Source organism: Oncorhynchus nerka, linkage group LG24 (genome assembly GCF_034236695.1).
Source record: "Oncorhynchus nerka isolate Pitt River linkage group LG24, Oner_Uvic_2.0, whole genome shotgun sequence".
Classification (NCBI taxonomy): Eukaryota; Metazoa; Chordata; class Actinopteri; order Salmoniformes; family Salmonidae; genus Oncorhynchus; species Oncorhynchus nerka.
In genome coordinates this window covers 42,546,362-42,570,554 of record NC_088419.1, presented here as the reverse complement: position 1 = coordinate 42,570,554, position 24,193 = coordinate 42,546,362, and the positions used below count along the sequence as shown (strand labels likewise).

General features: G+C 45.9%; 1 protein-coding gene across 1 annotated transcript in view; it reads left to right on the top strand.

Annotated features, from left to right (window-relative positions):
• Positions 1-5,940: 5,940 nt before the first annotated feature.
• Positions 5,941-24,193, top strand: part of otofa (otoferlin a) — a 141,857-nt gene continuing 123,604 nt past the window's right edge. The window contains exon 1 of the mRNA XM_029631868.2: positions 5,941-6,343. Within this exon, the coding sequence (XP_029487728.2) occupies positions 6,265-6,343 (79 nt within the window). The 5' untranslated portion in view covers positions 5,941-6,264. The remainder of the gene's footprint in view (positions 6,344-24,193) is intronic.

Below are 24,193 nucleotides of genomic sequence, written 5' to 3'. Positions count from 1 at the left end.
CAGATGAGGGCTCAGGACTGAGAACCAAGCACAGGTAACTTGTGGCTTAGCAGGGCAGAAGGCTCTAAGCCAGGCGGGCTAAGGAGCTGTATGCTGACTATGTCTGGAGACTGCGAGCCTAGTACAATGAACTTGGGGCCTTGTAAGACAGGAGGCTCTAAACCTGGTGGGGTAGGCAACTGCCTAATAAATAAGGCAGTGGGCTGCAATCTGAGCAGGTCAGGAGACTGCAGACCTGCAGATGGGGTAGCTAATTATGGCCTAGCATGGTAGCGGGCTCTGCAGTCCATGCAGGGCAGGATACACTAGACCTATTTGAGGGTCAGAACATACTTGACTTACTGGAAGGGCAGAGAACTCTGGCCTTACCATGGAGGCAGGATAGACTGGACCTACTTGAGGGGCAGGACACTCAAAGCCATGACACTTTACACATGCCAGTAGGCCCAAAACTGTAACTCTGAATCTACCGGCTGGGAAGGGAACTCTGAGCCTACCGGGAAGGAAGGGTACTGGACAACTAGGTCAGGGGAGACATCAGGGGTTACATCTGGTGGGTCACCCGGGTTGATGTCAGACAGGAACCCTGAGGCAAGGTCTGGAGGTAGCAGGACCCTCTGGGCCAGAACTAGCATGGTGCTATCAGGTGGGGCCAGCAGGGACTCCAGGCCTGGGACCGGTAGGTCCCACAAGGCTGTGACTGGAGAGGCCCCGATGTCTGGCCTGTACTTGACCTCTGCAGTAGCTGCAGGCTGTGGCTCCATCCAAGGTGCAGGCAACGACTTCAGCGCGGTCTTGGGCTTTGGGCCAGGATTAGTGAGGGGCTCCTGAGGGAGAGCCATTGCAGTGGCTGGCTGTGGCTCCACAGCTGGAGCGGGAGTCTCCTTAACTGTGGCTAGTCGAAGAGCTAGCTGAGGAGGGTGCAGACCTTCATGTCTTGGACTGCAAAATCTGGAGTTGTTTGTCATCTGCTGGGAAGCTAGGCCTCTCTTGGGAGCAGAAGTGGACCTGACACTCCCGTGCCACTGGTCAGGGAGGCCTAAAGGGTCGTCGGTCGGGAGAGGGGCTGGACCACCTTGGGTGGAGGTGGCGCTCCCGACACTATGGCAGTGGCAGAGACAACGTAAGCTCCATCCAGGGGGGCCTGGAGCCACGAAGATCTGTTGAGTAGCTGGGACACCTCGGGACGTAGTGGGGGTCCCAATGGTACAGTGGAGATGGTGAACACTCAGGCTGGGAGGGCCTGGTGTCGTGTCTCTCAGGGGAGTAGCCAGGCCAACTCGGGAGTAACGGCATTGATGGCACTCCAGTGGCAGTGACGATGTCTCTAGCCAGGAAGGCCTAGAGCGGTGGTGGTCCGGACAGTAGCAGTGGTACCTGTTCTTCCGTGGCTATGACTCAGGCCGGGAGGGTCTAGAGCACACCCTCCTGATCTCTTGCTGCTCGTGACGCAGGTACTCGTATTCCCTCATCAGCTCCCAAGTGGTGAGGGTATGGTCACTGACCACTACCACTGATGGTTTCGCATGTGGAGGGTGGTGACAGCAGCCCCATACATCTTGCAGGATAACTTGTCTGCAATCTGGGGCGCGGAAACAACTCCTCTTCTGGGTACTTCAACATCTCAACTATACCAGATCAGAATCCGGTGATCTGAAGAACCATGTAAAAACTATTGGTCGCTAAATCTGGAGAACATATGGTCACTAAATCTGTCTAGAAGAACCACGTAAAAACGGTTGGCTGGTATGCCCTCACCCATCTGAGTGGTTGGCTATGAATGGCCTCACTCGCTATATACTTATAAATGGCGCCGGAGGAGATTGCCGCCGTTTTACTAACCAATTGTGCTATTATGTGGTTTTTTTCGCGATATTTGTCAATTGTTTTGTACGTAATGTTTCTGTAACCGTATCTTACGGAAGAAAAGAGCTTCTGGATATCAGGACAGCGATCACTCACCTCAGGTTAGACGAAGATTTCTTCAACAACAAGCAGGACTCACGCGATATTCTCCAAACACCCCACAGGGCAGACATGCCAATTTTTTGCAAAAGGAAGCGACGCAGAGGATGAAGAGCCGGATGCCTCGTCCGGACCCGCAGAAGACAACTAGGAAAGCTGCCGTTATCGTCAATATCACTCGCCAACGTGCAATCATTGGACAATAAACTAGACAAGGTAAGATCACGAATATCCTACCAACGGGACATCAAAAACTGTAATATCCTATGCTTCACGGAATCGTGGCTGAATGACGACATGGATATTCAGCTAGCGGGATACACACTGCCCCAGGATAGAACAGCACACTCCGGTAAGACGGGGAGTGGGGGGTCTGTGCATATTTGTAAACAACAGCTGGTGCACGAAATCTAAGGAAGTCTCTATATTTTGCTCGCCTGAAGTAGAGTATATTGTGATAAACTGCAGGCCACACTACTTGCCTAGAGAGTTCTCAGCTATACTTTTCGTGGATGTTTATTTACCACCACAGACAGAGGCTGGCACTAAGACCGCACTCAGTCAGCTGTATAAAGAAATAAGCAAACAGGAAACCACTCACCCAGAGGCGGCGCTCCTAGTGGCCGGAGACTTTAATACAGGGAAACTTAAATCAGTTCTACCAAATCTCTATCAACATGTTAAACGTGCAAAAAAAAATCTAGATCGGCCTGTACTCCACACACAGAGACTCGTACAAAGCTCTCCCTCGCCCTCCATTTGGTAAATCCGACCACAAGTCTATCCTCCTGATTCCTGCTTACAAGCAAAAATTAAAGCAGGAAGCACCAAAAAAATGGTCACATGAAGCAGATGCTAAACTACAGGACTGCTTTGCTATCACAGACTGGAACATGTTCCGGGATTCTTCCGATGACATTGAGGAATACATCACATCAGTCACTTGCTTTATGCATTGAGGATGTCGTCCCCACAGTGACTGTACGTACATACCCCAACCAGAAGCCATGGATTACATTCGCACTGAGCTAAAGGGTAGAGCTGCCGCTTTCAAGGTGCGGGACTCTAACCCGGAAGCTTACAAGAAATCCTGCTATGCCCTGCGACGAACCATCAAACAGGCAAAGCGTCAATACAGGGCTAAGAATGAATCATACTACAAAGGCTGGTAATGGCTCACATCAACACCATTATCCCAGAAACCTTAGACCCACTCCAATTTGCATACCGCCCAAACAGATCCACAGATGATGCAATCTCTATTGCACTCCACACTGCCCTTTCCCACCTGGACAAAAGGAACACCGATGTGAGAATGCTGTTCATTGACTACAGCTCAGCGTTCAACACCATAGTACCTCAAAGCTCATCACCAAGCTAAGGATCCTGGGACTAAACACCTTCCTCTGCAACTGGAACCTGGACTTCCTGACAGGCAGCCCCCAGGTGGTGAGGGTAAGTAGCAACACATCTGCCACGCTGATCCTCAACACTGGAGCTCCCCAGGGGTGCGTGCTCTGTCACCTCCTGTACTCCCTGTTCACCCACGACTGCATGGCCAGGCACGACTCCAACACTATCATTAAGTTTGCTGATGACACAACAGTGGTAGGCCTGATCACTGACAACGACGAGACAGCCTTTAGGGAGGAGAGCAGAGACCTGGCCGGGTGGTGCCAGAATAACAACCTATCCCTCAACGTAACCAAGACTAAGGAGATGATTGTGGACTACAGGAAAAGGAGCACCGAGCACATCCCCATTCTCATCGACAGGGCAGTAGTGGAGCAGGTTTAGAGCTTCAAATTGCTTGTCCACATCAACAACAAACTAGATTGGTCCAAACACACCACGACAGTCGTGAAGAGGGCACAACAAAGCCTATTCCCCCTCAGGAAACTAAAAAGATTTGTTATGGGTCCTGAGATCCTCAAAAAGTTCTACAGCTGCAACATCCTGACTGGTTGCATCACTGACCGGTTGCATCACCGCCTGGTACGGCAATTGCTCGGGCTTCGACCGCAAGGCCCTTCAGAGGGTAGTGCGTACGGACCAGATCATCACTGGGGCAAAGCTGTCTCCCATCCAGGGCCTCTACACCAGGCGGTGTCAGAGGAAGGCCCTAAAAATTGTCAAAGACCCCAGCCACCCCAGTCATAGACGGTTCATAGACGGTTCTCTCCTCATAGTCACTTTAACTATACATTCATGTACATACTACCTAAATTGGCCTGACCAACTAGTGCTCCCGCACATTGGCTAACCGGGCTATCTGCATTGTGTCCCACCACTTGCCAACCCCTCTTTTTACGCTTCTGCTACTCTCTGTTCATCATATATGCATAGTCACTTTAACGATACCTACATGTACATACTACCTCAATAAGCCTGACTAACAGGTGTCTGTATTTAGCCTTGCTACTCTTTTTTCAAATGTCTTTCTACTGTTTTATTTCTTTACTTACCTACACACACACAACTTTTTTTAGCACCATTGGTTAGAGCCTGTAAGTAAGCATTTCACTGTAAGGTTGTATTCGGCGCACGTGGCAAATAAACTTTGATTTGATTTGATTGGTTTGGTTCTGGCCTCTATAGAGCTGTCCGGTTAGTAGATGATGTTGAGGCCCATTGACTGTACTCTTGATCACCACCACATGCACATACACCCAGGTACAGCTGTTTCTATTTGAGGATGTTTATATGATTTTGGTAATTCGAATGACTTGGAATGCTATTGTTGTGGTTATTTAAATGTGTTATTTCTGATTGGTTGGGAATGGCAGGGCTATGATGGGTGAGGGATCATTTAGGTAGGCTGAGCAGCCAAACTAACAGGACTTAATGGAAACTGAATGGACTGTGAGGGTTAGTTAGTTAGGTAGAGAGGAGAGGAGAGGAGCAGGACAGCCTATTTTTACAGCAATAGACTTTATTTTTCTTAAAGGATCTTCAGTTGTGGCAAGTCGGATAAGATGAAGATAGCCAACAGTAAACATTTAAAACAGCAACATGCACATGTTGGGCAGGAGAGGCACAGTTATTTTTGCAGAAAATATGGGGCTCAAAACTGGTGGATGTCATGGCCGTTAAAAGAAGTGGACCAAGGTGCAGAGTGGTGAACTTTTTTGTTTTTATTAGAAAAGATAACACAAACCGTGACACTACATGCTATGTGCCATAAACAAAAGTCAACTTCCCACAAAGACAGGTGGAAAAAAGGGCTACCTAAGTATGGTTCTCAATCAGAGATAACGATAGACAGCTGTCCCTGATTGAGAACCCTACCCGGCCAAAACATAGAAATACAAATAATAGAATATAGAAAACCCACCCCAACTCACACCCTGACGAACCCAAAATAGAGACATAAACAGGATCTCTAAGGTCAGGGCATGACAGTGAGGCTCCACATGCCCTGGATGACTGGTTGCCACTGACAGATACACATTTTTGCAAGGTAGGCCTATCCTATGTACCCTACAAGATAAATGTAGCTAAGTCACAACATAATTTTCATCTAGAATTAGATCTGCACAAGTCACACAAATCAATTGGTATGTAGGCCTAGCCTATTGATGCATGTTCAAAACTGTTAGTGGCTCTTTTGGTATTAACAAAATGAAATAAAATGTAATTCCCGAACAGACTTTTAATATTGATACCCCATTCTGTATTTTGGTATTTTATTAGGATATGTTGCGAAAGCCGCAGCTACTCTTCTTGGGGTCCACACAGAACATGAAACATTACATAATACAGAACATTAATAGACAAGAACAGCTCAAGGACAGAACTACATACATGTAAAAACGGCACACATATCCTACATATCAATACATACACACAAAATATTCTGTATAGTGGATTTCCTCTCAACAATGGTAAACCTTTTTATCTGAGAATGCAACCTTCCCTGTCCAAGACACTTTCTCCCGCCCCATCCCTTGGTATGACCGCGAGTCGAAGCGCAGACCCCTGTCTTCACCACACGCGCCAGTCAGTCACCTGGATGCGCGAGACCCAGCAGTCGCGAAGCATATAGCGCGGGATAAAACGAAAGCTTATGAGTAATTGGACATCCTTCCTTCATTTCTGTCAAAGGAGATAAAGCAGATGCTTCATGCGGAATGGAAGGAGATTTTGTTTCACCAAATACGCAATGAGAGGGTCTAGGTTCAGAGATCATTGAACATTTGGTTGATACGCTTATCAGCAGAATATACGAGTTTTTTGCTCTGTGAAGGAAAATACTGTAGTTAATTTTTTCCTGAAGTGCTGTATTGTACCGAAGTTGACATGGCTCTTCTAGTCCACCTTAAGACGATCCGGGACCTTCGTGGAAAGGGGGACAGAATCGCCAAAGTCACATTTCGAGGTAAGAAACTCAAATACTTTATTATCACTACAGATGCGTTGTCCGGGATGTTTTCTCTCTCTGTGACCCAATAGGAATAGTCATACTGATTGCGCAGTGCCTAGGAGTTTGCGATGTGATCGATGTGATTTGGTGTATGAGCCTGTGGATAGGTAAACCCCAAGGTGGTGACGCGTCTCCTGTGGTTGCGCTGAAAAGTTAGGGAAACCCCCGCCTGCCTCCACAATCCCAGGAGGTGATGGAGAGAGACACAGATTGTGGAGGCGAGGAGGGCTTTTATGCATTGGAATACATAATACCCATAAATAAATAAATAATAATTTATTGAGTAGTTTTAGTTAGGACATCGTTTTTTAACCGTCAAGTTTAAAAATGTGTTCAATAACCTATAATCCTATCGATCAGAAGGATATTCTCTTCCCTATAGGCCGAGTCGTTATACGCAACCGTTATTTCACGTTTTACAGTTCTACAGCTCTCATCTTTCTCCACGGTGGCTAGCCTCCCTTGCAATGCGCTCAGCTGAGCTGGATCTTACAGTATCAAAAACCATTGATTTCCATCACGGAAAGGAATGAGTCTCTAATAAGGAAGCTGTCCCGTGGTCGGTGGTCCATTATGGCCAACTCCCCTGGCCAGGCAGGTCTGATTGGAAACAGATTGGTAATCCCAATGCAACAATTAAACGAATGAACAATATAGGCACTGTGGATGAAGGCTAGACTGCTACGCATTCGTGTGGAGGGAATTGTGTGTTTTCTGTTTGAAACTGTTTGCCCGTTTCAGGACCACGGAAAGCAAATTCTGATTTGGTTAATAACTCTATTATGACATCACAGTGACTAATTGTTTGTTGTTAACATTTATGACATCACAATGCTGAACTAGTAATTGAAAGAAATGTTGCGATAACTCTTTATGACAATGAGTAGCCTACTTGTTTGTAGAATAAAGGCCAATAACTGTTTACACAGTAACCCTGCTTAAACGGTATTGGCCATAGGTTATACCTGCCGTTTTACCAGTTGAAGTCGACACCTGCTGTATAAGCTGTCTGGCACTGAAACCGTAAATTATGTGGCTTGTTGTTCAGTTTAACTAAGGAACCATATAAGATGTTCGGTTTCTGAACTATTAACTTGGGATGTCAGTGAAATGGGCAACAACTTAGTAACAGGGCCGTCCCGCTCATTAGGCAGGAATATGCGGACGCCTATGGCTGCAGATTGACTAAGGCGGCATTTTCTGAGCTAAATTGACATTCAACCACACATAAAACCTCACATACCCCCCCACACACACAAAAAAAAAATATTATCTCAACCGATGGCATATGTTGTTTTTTTAGGTGAGTGCTGCTGCCGCCCTATGATAAGCCGTGCCTACTTTGTCAAAGGCAGGGGGAGACTAAATATTTACCATTCCCAACGTGACTCACCATGGTGTTGTTGGAGAGACGCATTACTGTGGCGCTCCAGCAACATTCCGACCCAAAAAGTATCGAACACAAATCATGTAGCAGATATAAAGTATGGTAGAAAGAGTATGTGGTATTTTCTGTAGCCTACAGGCTGGAGATAATGTAACGAGACAAACATTTTACATCATGCCGGTTTCTCCGATCAAATAGCCTGAACTAAAATGGCGCCCAATCAAATAAAAGATTAGCTGACATGTTTAACAAAAAACAGGACAGGTCAAAGTAAAATGGACAACATGGTATGGACAATCAGGCTTACACACGACTGCTGTCCAGGAGTTTCATCCCTTGGGCTAAGTTGTCATGATCAGTCGTTTCACGTTTGTATCTGTGCATGTTTTGTGAGCTAATCATAGCGAAAAATAAAATGCTTCTTCTGCATTTCCCACTGTGCAAACACATTGCAAATGGGCTCAGGATAACTCCTCTTTATAAAGTTGGGTAGCTGATATTAAGAGCATGAATAGCCACATTGATTCGAGACAGGAATCAGCACTGATAAAGCCCATGCAACGAACGCACTAAGCACAGACTAAGGCCGACATCTTATGGACGTCTTTAATATATATATATTTTTTACAAACGAAGGCCTACCACATAGATGGGCATTACTAAAATTACATTTCAGGTGACACTGTAGGCCAGGAATGGGCAACTCCAGTCCTCCGTGGCCTGATTGGTGTCACACTTTTTCCCCAGCCCCAGCTAACACATCTGACACCAATAATCATCTAATCACGATCTTCTGTTTAGAATGCAATTCGTTTCATCAGTTGTGTTGACTAGGGATGGGGGGAAAGTGTGACACCACTCCAGCCCCAAGGAACTGGAATTGCACATCCCTTTTGTAGGCTATACCTCAGAAAGCACGGACTTGAGCTTAACACATTTTGGACGTAGTATTGTTTTGATCCTGTCCAGACTGGAATTATTTTTTTGGTGCAGTCCAGACCAGCCTTGATTTCCACGTCCAAAGGACATTGTTTTTTTGGTGCAGTCCAGACCAGCCTTGATTTCCACGTCCAAGGGACATTGTTTTTTTGGTGCAGTCCAGACCAGCCTTGATTTCCACATCCAAGGGACATTGTTTTTTTGGTGCAGTCCAGACCAGCCTTGATTTCCACGTCCAAAGGACATTGTTTTTTTGGTGCAGTCCAGACCAGCCTTGATTTCCACGTCCAAGGGACATTGTTTTTTTGGTGCAGTCCAGACCAGCCTTGATTTCCACGTCCAAGGGACATTGTTTTTTTGGTGCAGTCCAGACCAGCCTTGATTTCCACGTCCAAGGACATTGTTTTTTTGGTGCAGTCCAGACCAGCCTTGATTTCCACGTCCAAAGGACATTGTTTTTTTGGTGCAGTCCAGACCAGCCTTGATTTCCACGTCCAAGGGACATTGTTTTTTTGGTGCAGTCCAGACCAGCCTTGATTTCCACGTCCAAGGGACATTGTTTTTTGGTGCAGTCCAGACCAGCCTTGATTTCCACGTCCAAGGACATTGTTTTTTTGGTGCAGTCCAGACCAGCCTTGATTTCCACGTCCAAAGGACATTGTTTTTTTGGTGCAGTCCAGACCAGCCTTGATTTCCACATCCAAGGACATTGTTTTTTTGGTGCAGTCCAGACCAGCCTTGATTTCCACGTCCAAGGACATTGTTTTTTTGTCCGGTCCGGACCAAATCTGAACTAAACATAGACGTCTATAAATGACATATTTGCAACTTTCATTCAGAACCAAAATGAACATGATTTCAATGTCTTGAAAATATATATTTTCAACATCTGTAAAACACCCATTTTCATCTTTCATTCAGAATGGAAAATTAACCTGATTTCAGCATCCGGAAAATACGTATTTCCACCTTTCATTCAGATCCTAAATTGAACCTAACTTCAACGTCTGGAAAAATATGCATTTTATTTTCAGCTGCAATTTGTTTGTCTCGCCTAGGGTGGCAGAATGGCCATGTGTCTGATTTAACAGTGAAAGAAAACCTAGTCTCTCTCTCTCACTCTCTGTCCCCCCCCCCTGTCCTTCTCCATCTCCCTTTCTCTTTCCTTCCCTATCCACCCCTCTCTCTCTGGTGTTTGAGATGTTGTTGATAGCTCCTTGCCTGGAGTACATGCTGTCAGCAAGGCCTCCTGGGTACTTTAAAATCAGACTGTTTCCTGTCTGGAGAGGAAGGGTTCTCTCAGGAAGCCCCTGCCCCACTGGGCAGGCCAACCTATATCCCTTACAGGGACAGACACTGGGGAAGGTTATGTAAGCTTTGTTACCAGTAACCACAGAGGGGGGGGGGCATATAGATTGACCAATGTGTCTATTAAGTAGAAGAAGTTTAAGATAATATATGTTTTAAGTCCAGATATACAGTACAAAAACCTGAACATACACATGCTGTGCTGTACAATGCATACAGTACCAGTCAAAAGTTTGGACACACCTACTCGTTCCAAGGTTTTTCTTTATTTTTACTATTTTCTACATTGTAGAATAATAGTGAAGACATCAAAACTATGAAATAACACATACGGAATCATGTAGTAACCAAAAAAAGTGTTAAACAAATAAAGACATATATTTCAGATTCTTCAAAGTAGCCACTCTTTCCCTTGATGACAGCTTCTCACACTCTTGGCATTTTCACAACCAGATTCATGAGGTAGTCAGCTGGAAGGAATTTAATTTAACATGTGTGCCTTGTTAAAGTTAATTTGTGGCATTTCTTTACTTCTTAATGCGTTTGATCAGGCCCTACACCCAAACAAGGGCACTGCGTTCATCCACCTCTGGCCTGCTCGCCTCCCTACCACTGAGGAAGTACAGTTCCCGCTCAGCCCAGTCAAAACTGTTCGCTGCTCTGGCCCCCCAATGGTGGAACAAACTCCCTCACGACGCCAGGACAGCGGAGTCAATCACCACCTTCCGGAGACACCTGAAACCCCACCTCTTTAAGGAATACCTAGGATAGGATAAAGTAATCCTTCTCACCCCCCCCCTTAAAAGATTTAGATGCACTATTGTAAAGTGGCTGTTCCACTGGATGTCATAAGGTGAAAGCACCAATTTGTATGTCGCTCTGGATAAGAGCGTCTGCTAAATGACTTAAATGTAATGTTAAATGTTTGAGACAATCAGTTGTGTTGTGACAATGTAAGGGATTTCCTCCTCTTCTTCCGAAGAGGAGAGGCGAGAGGGATCGGTGGATCAATATGCGGCGTGGTAAGTGTCCATGGTTCTTTTAATAAGAAATACTTAACATGAATACAACTGAATACAAAAACAATAAACGTGGAACGAACTAAACCCAAAACAGTACCGTGTGGTGAAAAACACAGACACGGAAACAAACACCCACAAACAAACAGTGAAATCCAGGCTACCTAAGTATGATTCTCAATCAGAGACAACTAATGACACCTGTCTCTGATTGAGAACCATACTAGGCCGAAACATAGAAATCCCCAAATAATAGAAAACCAAACATAGACTGCCAACCCCAACTCACGCCCTGACCATACTAAATAATGACAAAACAAAGGAAATAAAGGTCAGAACGTGACAGTACCCCCCCCGAAAACCCTTAACCTATAAGGGAGGGTCTGGGTGGGCGTCTGTCCGCGGTGGCGGCTCTGGCGCGGGACGTGGACCCCACTTCACCACAGTCTTTCTCCGCCTCATTGTCCGCCTCCGTGGCCTCCTAAACACGGCGACCCTGCTAAATGGCACCACTGGACCGAGGGGCAGCTCGGGACTGAGGGGCAGCTCGGGACCGAGGGGTAGCTCCGGACCGAGGGTTAGCTCAGGACTGAACGGCAGCTCCGGACTGGCTGACGACTCTGGCAGATCCTGGCTGACTGGCGGTTCTGGCCGATCCTGGTTGAATGGCAGCTCTGGCAGATCCTGGCTGAATGGTGGCTCTGGCAGATCCTGGCTGACTGGCGGCTCTGGAAGATCCTGGCTGACTGGCGGCTCTGGCGGCTCCATGCTGACTGGCGGCTCCATGCTGACTGGCGGCTCTGGCGGCTCCATGCTGACTGGCGGCTCTGGCGGTCATGACAGACGGGAGACTCTGGCAGCTCATGACAGACGGGAGACTCTAGCAGCTCTGGGCAGACAGGAACACCTGTAGGGAGGAGACAGAGAGACAGCCTGGTGCGTGGGGCTGCCACAGGACCTACCAGGCTGGGGAGACCTCCAGGAGTCTTGGTGTTAGGAGGAGGCACCTGATGGACCGGGCTGTGGGGGAGCACTGGAGCTCTGGTGCGCAACCTTGGCACCACTCCCCCAGGCTGGATAACTACTCTAGCCCGGACCGTCCAGAGTGCAGGCACAGGTTGAACCGGGCTGTGGGTAAGCACGGGAGATCTAGTGCCTACTACACGCACCTCTCCCTTAGGCTCCACTCCCACATTTTCCCGGCACGAGCGGAGTGCAGGCATAGGATGCACTGCACCCTCCCAGCGCCCCGGAGACACAGCACGCAGAGCCGGCGCAGGATACCCTGGACCGAAACGGCGTACCGGCGACCAGACACGCTGAGCAGGCACCATACGCCCTGGCTGGAAGCCCACACTCGCATGACACTCTCGGGGGGCTCCCCTGTAGCGCACCGGGCTATGGGCACGTACTGGCGACACCGTGCGCTTAATCGCATAACACGGTGCCTGACCAGTAATGCACTGCTTATAATAAGCACGAGGAGTGAGCTCAGGTCTGCTACTTGGCTCAGCCCCACACCTCGTGTGCCTCCCCCCAATTTCTTTGGTGAATGGATGATCTTTGCATGTGTGGTCCCCACTGTGAAGCATGGAGAAGGTGTGATGGTGTGGGGGTGCTTTGCTGGTGACACTGTCTGTGACTTATTTAGAACTCAAGGCATGCTTAACCAGCATGGCTACCACAGCATTCTGCAGCAATCCGCCATCCCATCTGGTTTGCGCTTAGTGGGACTATCATTTGTTTTTCAACAGTACAATGACCCAACACATCTCCAGGCTGTGTAAGGGCTATTTGACCAAGAAGGAGAGTGATGGAGTGCTGCATCAGATGACCTGGCCTCCACAATCACCCGACCTCAACCCAATTGAGATGGTTTGGGACGAGCTGGACTGCAGAGGGAAGGAAAAGCAGCTAACAAGTGCTCAGCATATGTGGGAACTTCTTCAAGACTGTTGGAAGATCATTCCAGGTGAATCTGGTTGAGAGAATGCCGAGAATGTGCAAAGCTGTCATCAAGACAAATGGTGGCTACTTTGAAGAATCTCAAATATTACCTTTATTTTGATTTGTTTAACACTTTTTTCGCTTACTACATGATTCCATGTGTGTTATTTGATAGTTTTGATGTCTTTACTATTATTCTACAATGTATAAAATAGTTTAAAAAAAAGAAAAACCCTGGAATTAGTAGGTCTGCCTAAACTTTTGACTGGTACTGTACATTTCAGTGATGGGTAGTGCCAAGAATTTTCCCAAATCTATTGTCAACATGTGTTGAATGACAGCATGAATATTTCACCAACATAATTTTGGAAGGGTGTTGAATTGCCCGCTGGTAAAAATAGATTGTTTGGGGCTTTGTTATCTTCCTTAGCCCAGCACTTCCCTATTCTGAAGTCTAGCACTTCCCTATTCTAAAGCCAGATACTCTAACTTCTACTGCACTGTAATCGGGCTTGATGGTAATGCTTGTCTTCTCTTCCCGGGCCTGAGGCGAAGTTAGCACAGCCAATGTGTTACGCTGTATATAAAATAAATGAGAAATTAAATGATTATTTCCACCATCACAGAACTGAGTCAGATTCACTCTGGTTGAGATTCAATTACAGATTACTTGATTCTCAAAGAAGTTGTTATCGTTCTGCCTGCTTAAGATAATTCTCTCTCTCTCTCTCTCTCTCTCTCTCTCTCTCTCTCTCTCTCTCTCTCTCTCAAATTTGAAATAGTTATGAAAGGGACTCTCTCGTTTTCTCCCTCCCTCTCTGTCACTCAATTTGTTTCTTTCTGTTCCTCTGCTAAATTGTAGAAATGAAACAGGTTGCTGAACGCTCTCTTTCCTGTAAATCTTTTTTTTAATTACAGAACACTGCAAATATATTTTTTCCCTCTGCTCTGCTGGTATAACCTTTTACTTTCACTCTACAGTAAGATATCAGTAAAAAAAAATGCTCTCACTCTATAAATCCCCAGGTAATTGAAAGTGCACAGACTGTCCCCGTGTCTACTATTCAACGTAATATATTGATTGACGTACCTCGCTGTAGGTGTTTTCTCATTTTCTCCCTCTCAATCTCCTTACGTCTGTCTGTCTCTGTCTCTCTCTCTCTTTCTGTTTTCATTGACTTGCTGCTCCGCTTTGCCTTTGTCATTTATATCTCTGCCATGGTCCCACATTACCAGTTGTTTTTTTAAATCTCTCACTCCCGATGCCTTGTTACATTTGAATTGTTTGGTGTTAAGCGTACTTACATAACATTATGGCCTGGGAACGGTGGCAATATTTAAGGTGTGTCCTTAAAAACAAGCGTAAAAGTGAGAATTTCATGCAGTGGTAATGGGAAGTTTTAAGACCCACAAAAAGCAGGCCTTAACAGTTACACAGTTGATAATGGCATGGATTTTGACATTGGAAGCGCAGGCTATCCAGCCATGATGCACAGTGCTCATGGAAGGTGAGATATGCCTCTTGTACCGGTGAGTCTCGTATAATTCTATATATTTTTTCAAATATTGGTTTCCCGCCTTTTCGTTTAATTTGACAAAAAACTAACTTATGAGAGAGATTCACCGTCCATGGGTTTACACTTGAAAACAAACATAGCTTGAATTCAATGCAATTTCGTCAGTTATTTCTGGAGTAGTGCAAATATGATCAGTAAGATGGTACCATGAAGGTTAAAAAACATTACATTTCCCAGCAGTATAACGGTAGACATTCCCCCTTTCTCTTTATATTGGATCTTTATCCAGCTTCTGTGAAAAGTTTGGATGTACAGTTGAAGTTGGAAGTTTACATACACTTAGGTTGGAGTCATTAAAGCTAGCTTTTCAACCCTATCCACAACTATAGTTTTGGCAAGTCGGTTAGGACATCTACTTTCGTGCATGACACAAGTCATTTTTCCAAAATTGTTTCCAGACAGATTATTTCACTTATAATTCACTGTTTCACATTTCCAGTGGGTCAGAAGGTTACATACACTAAGTTGACTGTGCCTTTAAACAGCTTTGAAAATTCCCCAAAATGATGTCATTGCTTTAGAAGCTTCTGATATGCCAATTGACATCATTTGAGTCAATTGGAAGTGTACCTGTGGATGTATTTCAAGGCCTACCTTCAAACTCAGTGCCTCTTTGCTTGACAGCATGGGAAAATCAAAAGAAATCAGCCAAGACCTATGAAAGAAACGTGTAGACTTCCACAAGTCTGGTTCATCCTTGGGAGCAATTTTCAAACGCCTGAAGGTACCACGTTCATCTCTACAAACAATAGTGCACAAGTATAAACACCATGGGACCACGCAGCCGTCATACCACTCAGGAAGGAGATGCGTTCTGTCTCCTAGAGATTAATGTACTTTGGTGCGAAAAGTGCAAATCAATCCCAGAACAACAGCAAAGGACCTTGTGAAGATGCTGGAGGAAACAGGTACAAAAGTATCTATATCCACAGTAAAACGAGTCCTATATCGAGATAACCGGAAAGGCCACTGCTCCAAAACCGCAATAAAAAAAGCCAGACTACTGTTTGCAACTGCACATGGGGACAAAGATTGTACTTTTGGGAGAAACGTCCTCTGGTCTGAGGAAACAAAAATAGAACTGTTTGGCCATAATCGTTATGTTTGGAGGAAAAAGGGGGAGGCTTGCAAGCCGAAGAGCACCATCCCAACTGTCAAGCACAGGGGTGGCAGCATCATGTTGTGGGGGTGCTTGTGCACTTCACAAAATTGATGGCATCTTGAGGAAGGGAAATGATGTGGATATATTGAAGCAACATCTCAAGACGTCAGTCTTAAAGCTTGGTCGTAAATGGGTCTTCCAAATGGACAATGAACCCAAGTATTCTTCCAAAGTTGTGGCAAAATGAATTAAGGACAACAAAGTCAAGGTATTGGAGTGTCCATCACAAAGCCCCTACCTCAATCATATAGAAAATATGTTGGCAGAGCTGAAAAAGAGATCCTACAAACCTGACTCAGTTATACACAAGCTCTGTCAGGAGGAATGGGCCAAAATTCACCCAACTTATTGTGGGAAGCTTGTGGAAGGCTACCCGAAACGTTTGACCCAAGTTAAACAATTTAAAGGCAATGCTACCAAATACTAATTGGCTGTATGTAAACTTCTGACCCACTGGGAATGTGATGAAAGAAATAAAAGCTTAAATAAATCATTCTCTCTACTATTATTCTGACATTTTACATTCTTAAAATAAAGTGGTGATCCTAACTTTTTTTTATTTTTTTTTATTTCACCTTTATTTAACCAGGTAGGCTAGTTGAGAACAAGTTCTCATTTGCAACTGCGACCTGGCCAAGATAAAGCATAGCAGTGTGAACAGACAACACAGAGTTACACATGGAGTAAGCAATTAACAAGTCAATAACACAGTAGAAAAAAAAAAAAAAATGGGCAGTCTATATACAATGTGTGCAAAAGGCATGAGGTAGGCGAATAATACAATTTTGCAGATTAACACTGGGGTGATAAATGATCAGATGGTCATGTACAGGTAGAGATATTGGTGTGCAAAAGAGCAGAAAGGTAAATAAATAAATAAAATAAAAAAACAGTATAAAAACAGTATGGGGATGAGGTAGGTGAAAATGGGTGGGCTATTTACCAATAGACTATGTACAGCTGCAGCGATCGGTTAGCTGCTCGGATAGCTGATGTTTGAAGTTGGTGAGGGAGATAAAAGTCTCCAACTTCAGCGATTTTTGCAGTTCATTCCAGTCACAGGCAGCAGAGTACTGGAACGAGAGGCGGCCAAATGAGGTGTTGGCTTTAGGGATGATCAGTGAGATACACCTGCTGGAGCGTGTGCTACGGATGGGTGTTGCCATCGTGACCAGTGAACTGAGATAAGGCGGAGCTTTACCTAGCATGGACTTGTAGATGACCTGGAGCCAGTGGGTCTGGCGACGAATATGTAGCGAGGGCCAGCCGACTAGAGCATACAAGTCGCAGTGGTGGGTGGTATAAGGTGCTTTGGTGACAAAACGGATGGCACTATGATAGACTGCATCCAGTTTGCTGAGTAGAGTGTTGGAAGCCATTTTGTAGATGACATCGCCGAAATCGAGGATCGGTAGGATAGTCAGTTTTACTAGGGTAAGCTTGGCGGCGTGAGTGAAGGAGGCTTTGTTGCGGAATAGAAAGCCGACTCTTGATTTGATTTTCGATTGGAGATGTTTGATGTGAGTCTGGAAGGAGAGTTTGCAGTCTAGCCAGACACCTAGGTACTTATAGATGTCCACATATTCAAGGTCGGAACCATCCAGGGTGGTGATGCTAGTCGGGCATGCGGGTGCAGGCAGCGATCGGTTGAAAAGCATGCATTTGGTTTTACTCGCGTTTAAGAGCAGTTGGAGGCCACGGAAGGAGTGCTGTATGGCATTGAAGCTCGTTTGGAGGTTAGATAGCACAGTGTCCAATGACGGGCCGAAAGTATATAGAATGGTGTCGTCTGCGTAGAGGTGGATCAGGGAATCGCCCGCAGCAAGAGCAACATCATTGATATATACAGAGAAAAGAGTCGGCCCGAGAATTGAACCCTGTGGCACCCCCATAGAGACTGCCAGAGGACCGGACAGCATGCCCTCCGATTTGACACACTGAACTCTGTCTGCAAAGTAATTGGTGAACCAGGCAAGGCAGTCATCCGAGAAACCGAGGCTATTGAGTCTGCCGATAAGAATATGGTGATTGACAGAGTCGAAAGCCTTGGCGAGGTCGATGAAGACGGCTGCACAGTACTGTCTTTTATCGATGGCGGTTATGATATCGTTTAGTACCTTGAGCGTGGCTGAGGTGCACCCGTGACCGGCTCGGAAACCAGATTGCACAGCGGAGAAGGTACGGTGGGATTCGAGATGGTCAGTGACCTGTTTGTTGACTTGGCTTTCGAAGACCTTAGATAGGCAGGGCAGGATGGATATAGGTCTATAGCAGTTTGGGTCCAGGGTGTCTCCCCCTTTGAAGAGGGGGATGACTGCGGCAGCTTTCAATCCTTGGGGATCTCAGACGATATGAAAGAGAGGTTGAACAGGCTGGTAATAGGGGTTGCGACAATGGCGGCAGATAGTTTCAGAAATAGAGGGTCCAGATTGTCAAGCCCAGCTGATTTGTACGGATCTAGGTTTTGCAGCTCTTTCAGAACATCTGCTATCTGGATTTGGGTAAAGGAGAACCTGGAGAGGCTTGGGCGAGGAGCTGCGGGGGGGCGGAGCTGTTGGCCGAGGTTGGAGTAGCCAGGCGGAAGGCATGGCCAGCCGTTGAGAAGTGCTTATTGAAGCTTTCGATAATCGTGGATTTATCGGTGGAGACCGTGTTACCTAGCCTCAGTGCAGTGGGCAGCTGGGAGGAGGTACTCTTGTTCTCCATGGACTTCACAGTGTCCCAGAACTTTTTGGAGTTGGAGCTACAGGATGCAAACTTCTGCCTGAAGAAGCTGGCCTTAGCTTTCCTGACTGACTGCGTGTATTGGTTCCTGACTTCCCTGAACAGTTGCATATCACGGGGGCTATTCGATGCTATTGCAGTCCGCCACAGGATGTTTTTGTGCTGGTCGAGGGCAGTCAGGTCTGGAGTGAACCAAGGGCTGTATCTGTTCTTGGTTCTGCATTTTTTGAACGGAGCATGCTTATCTAAAATGGTGAGGAAGTTACTTTTAAAGAATGACCAGGCATCCTCAACTGACGGGATGAGGTCAATGTCCTTCCAGGATACCCGGGCCAGGTCGATTAGAAAGGCCTGCTCACAGAAGTGTTTTAGGGAGCGTTTGACAGTGATGAGGGGTGGTCGTTTGACTGCGGCTCCGTGGCGGATACAGGCAATGAGGCAATGATCGCTGAGATCCTGGTTGAAGACAGCGGAGGTGTATTTGGAGGGCCAGTTGGTCAGGATGACGTCTATGAGGGTGCCCTTGTTTACAGAGTTAGGGTTGTACCTGGTGGGTTCCTTGATGATTTGAGTGAGATTGAGGGCATCTAGCTTACATTGTAGGACTGCCGGGGTGTTAAGCATATCCCAGTTTAGGTCACCTAACAGAACAAACTCTGAAGCTAGATGGGGGCGATCAATTCACAAATGGTGTCCAGGGCACAGCTGGGAGCTGAGGGTGGCCGGTAGCAGGCGGCAACAGTGAGAGACTTATTTCTGGAGAGGGTAATTTTCAAAATTAGTAGTTCGAACTGTTTGGGTATGGACCTGGAAAGTATGACATTACTTTGCAGGCTATCTCTGCAGTAGACTGCAACTCCGCCCCCTTTGGTAGTTCTATCTTGACGGAAGATGTTATAGTTGGGTATGGAAATCTCTGAATTTTTGGTGGCCTTCCTGAGCCAGGATTCAGACACGGCAAGGACATCAGGGTTAGCAGAGTGTGCTAAAGCAGTGAGTAAAACAAACTTAGGGAGGAGGCTTCTGATGTTGACATGCATAAAACCAAGGCTTTTTCGATCACAGAAGTCAACAAATGAGGGTACCTGGGGACATGCAGGGCCTGGGTTTACCTCCACATCACCCGCGGAACAGAGAAGGAGTAGTATGAGGGTGCGGCTAAAGGCTATCAAAACTGGTCGCCTAGAGCGTTGGGGGCAGAGGATAAGAGGAGCAGGTTTCTGGGCATGGTAGAATATATTCAGGGCATAATGCACAGACAGGGGTATGGTGGGGTGCGGGTACAGCGGAGGTAAGCCCAGGCACTGGGTGATGATGAGACAGGTTGTATCTCTGGACATGCTGGTTGTAATGGGTGAGGTCACCGCATGTGTGGGAGGTGGGACAAAGGAGGTAACAGGGGTATGCAGAGTGGGTCTAGGGGCTCCATTGTGAACTAAAACAATTATAACTAACCTGAACAACAGTATACAAGGCATATTGACATCTGAGAGAGACATACAGCGAGGCATACAGTAATCACAGGTGTTGAATTTGGAAAGCTAGCTAAAAACAGTAGGCGAGGCTAATCCGCTAGCACAACAAACAGCAGGTAAAATGGCGTTGACTAGGCAACGGGGCCGACAGGTAAGACAAACAAGCAGAAAGGAGTACCGTGATTAATGGACAGTCCAGCGTGAGTCAGCTATGTAGCCAAGAGATCAGTGTCCAGGGGGCAGCGGTGGATGGGCAGGGGGGCTGGCGAGTGATTCAGGTTTTTTTTTTTTTTTTTTTTTTTTTTTTTTTTTAACTAACAATGACTAACTAGCTTGTAGCTAGTTAGCTGGTTAGCGTCTGGAGGTTCTTGAGTGTCATAAAAATAAAAATAAGAGTAAAAGTAATAGCGATTCCGTATCACATTGGGTGAGGCAGGTTTCCGGAAGGTATAAACAAATTAAAAATCAAAAAGAGATAGAAAGTAAATGGGGTCAGAGAGTGATTGGGACGCGGTGGTACAGACGGTTAGCAGGCCTGTGCTAACAAGCTAACAGTTCGTAGGCCCGAGCTAGACAAGGTAGCAGTTAGCGGACCGGAGCTTGACAAGCTAGCCGTTAGCAGGCCGAATTAGCAAGCAGGGAGATAGCGAGGGCTAGAGAGTTAACCTTTGGGGGACGTCGCGATGGGGTGAGTCTGTTTATTTATTCCTCTTCATGCGGTGAGCTGGAGATACAGCGATTCAGAAAGCTCGCGGGCCTTGGCCAGTAGATGGATCTTTGGCGATGTCGCAGCGGAGAAGCCTGTTGAAACCCCCTCGGACGATTATGTCGGCGGACCAGTCGTGATGGATCGGCGGGGCTCCGTGTCGGCAGTAGAGGGTCAGTCGAGGGTCCAGGCCAATTGGCAAATTAGGTATTTTTGGACCTCTTCGGGTAGTCGGGAGATGGGTTTAGCTCGAGGCTAGCTCCAGGCTAACTGGTGCTTGCTCTGGGACAGAGACGTTAGCCAGGAGTAGCCACTCGGATTGCAGCTAGCTATTTACGATGATCCGGTATAAAGCTTCAGAGCTTGCGGTAGGAATCCGGAGATGTGGTAGAGAAAAAGCAGTCTGATATGCTTTGGGACTGACCTAAGACAGGGAATTCTTAATTGGATTAAATGTCAGGAAATGTGAAAAACTGAGTTTAAATGTATTTGGCTAAGGTGTATGTAAACCTCCGACTTCAACTTTACGTAAAACCATCCATAGTCTAAGTAGGCTTGTCTGTATTATACGCCCACAGGGAGTAATGATGGTGCCTGTAACTGTATTTAGACATAGCCTATTTAAAATAGTTTTTTGTTTTATTTTTATTCAAATTTGATAAGATTTACAGAGACAGGATGCATGTTTGGGAATATTATTTTGTACAGGCTTTCTTCTTTACACTGTCAATTAGGTTAGTATTGTTGTTGAGGAACTACAATGTTGTTCATCCATCATCAGTTTTCTCCTATCACAGCCATTAAACTCCCTGAGCGGTTTCCTTCCTCTCTGTAACCAATGTGAAATGGCTAGCTAGTTAGCGGTGGTGCGCGCTAATAGCGTTTCAATCGGCGACGTCACTCGCTTTGAGACCTTGAAGTAGTGGTTCCCCTTGCTCTGCAAGGGCTGCGCCTTTTGTGGAGCGATGGGTAACGATGCTTCGTGGGTGTCATATGTTGATGTGTGCAGAGGGTCCCTGGTTCAAGGCGAGGAGAGGGGCGGAAGCTATACTGTTACATTGATGCTGTTGACCCGGATCACTGGTTGCTGCGGAAAAGGAGGAGGTCAAAAGGGGGGTGAGTGTAACCAATGTGAAATGGCTAGCTAGTTAGCGGTGGTGCGCGCTAATAGTGTTTCAATTGGTGACGTCACTCACATTGAGACCTTGATGTAGTGGTTTCCCTTGCTCTGCAAGGGCCGTGGTTTTGTGGAGCGATGGGTAACGATGCTTTGTGGGTGACTGTTGTTGATTTGTGCAGAGGGTCCCTGGTTCGAGCCCGGGTAGGGGCGAGGGGACGGACTAAAGTTATACTGTTACATTAGGAAGGACGTATCTTTGTAGTGACTGGGTATATTGATACACCAACCAAAGAGTAGTTAATAACTTCACCATGCTCAAAGGTGTTTGCTTTTTAATTTTTTTTTTTTTTTTTTTAAATCTACCAATAGGTGCCCTTCTTTCCGAGGCATTGGAAAACCTCCCTGGTCTTTGTGGTTGAATCTGTGTTTGAAATTCACTGCTAGACTGAGGGAACTTACAGATAATTGTATGATAATTGTATGTGTGAGATACAGAGATGAAGCAAATGGTGACTTTAAAACAGTTACAGAGTTTAATGGCTGTGAATGGAGAACCACTTGGTATGGAAACTTGCTCAGCCTCCGACTGCAAGGTGCTAGAGAGGGTAGTGCGTACGGCCCAGTACATCACTGGGGCCAAGCTTCCTGCCATCCAGGACCTCTATACCAGGCGGTGTCAGAGGAAGGCCCTAAAAATTGCCAAAGACTCCAGTCATAGTCAGTGTTCTTTTTGCTACCGCAGGGCAAGCAGTACCGGAGAGCCAAGCCTAGGTCCAAAAGGCTTCTAAACAGCTTCTACCCCCAAGCCATAAGACTCCTGAACATCTAATGTTATGGCTACCCGGACTATTTGCACCCTCCCATTTGAGATTCTTCAAAGTAACTGAGGATGGATAAACAACATTGTAGTTACTCCACAATACTAACCTAATTGACAGAGTGAAAAGAAGGAAGCCCGTACATATTAAAAATATTCCAAAACATGCTTCCTGTTTGCATCAAAGCTCTAAAGAAAAACTCCTCAATATGTTGCAAAGAAATTAACTTTATGTCTTGATTACAAAGTGTTATGTTTGGGGCAAATCCAACACAACACATCACTGAGTACCACGCTTCATATTTTCAAGCACGGTGGTGGCTGCATTATGTTATGGGTATGCTTGTCATCGGCAAGAATTTGGGAGTTTTCCTGGATAAAAAATAAATAAACTGAATGGAGCTAAGCACAGGCAAAATCCTAAAGGAAAACCTGGTTCAGCCTGCTTTCCACCAGACACTGGGAGATAATTTCAACTTTCAGCAGGACAGTAACCTAAAACACAAGGCCAAATATACACTGGCGTTGCATACCAAGAAGACAGTGAATGTTCCTGAGTGGCGGAGTTACAGTTTTGACTTAAATCTACTTGAAAATCAATGGCAAGACCAGAAAAAGATTGTCTAGCAATGATCAACAATCAATTTGATAGAGCTTGAAGAATTATGAAAAGAATAATGGGCAAATGTTGCACAATTCAGGTGTAGAAGTGACTTACCCAGTGACTTACCCAGAAATACTCACCGCTGTATTCGTTGTCTCATTCACAAGAATAGACCAAATAGGCACTGTATTTACTGTGTTTGTTTTCATACTGTATGTACACTGAATATGCCCAACTTTAGGAACACCTTCCTAATATTGAGTTGCTCTTTTGCCTCGAGTCCAGCCTCAATTCGTCGGGGAATGGACTCCATAAGGTATCGTAGGCGTTCCACAGGGATGCTGGCCCATGTTGACTCCAATGCTTCCCACCGTTTTGTCAAGTTGGCTGTCTGTCCTATGGGTGGTGGACCATTCTTGATACACACGGGAACCTGTTGAGTGTGAAAAACCCTGCAGCGTTGCAGTTCGTGACACAAATCGCCTGACACCTACTACCATACCCCATTCAAAGGCACTGAAAACTTTTGTCTTGCCCATTCACCTTCTGATTGGCACACATACACAATCCATGGCTCAATTGTCTCAAGGCTTAAAAATCCTTCTTTAGCCTGTCTGCTCTCCTTCATCTACTTTGATTGAAGTGGATTTAATAAGTTACATCAATAAGGGATCATAGCTTTCACCTGGATTCACCTGGTCAGTCTATCTATGTCATGAAACGAGCAGGTGTCCTTAATTAATGTTTTGTATACTCAGCGTATATTGGTGCATCATTTCTTAAACAACCTGATGGAAAATGTAAAAGATGTTTATCTACAAATTCACACAGTGGTAATTGAATTATAATGGAGGTATTGCTGTGCTCGTGCTTCTTTTAAAAACACAATGTCTGCATAGAGAGATGTAGTTCTCTCTCTCTATTTTTCCCCCCTCTGTTTCGTGAGTCCTAAGTTAGTCGTTTATCTGTCTGCCTGTCTTTCTCTCCTTTGGCTCCTCGTATCAAGTGTGGTTTTATGTT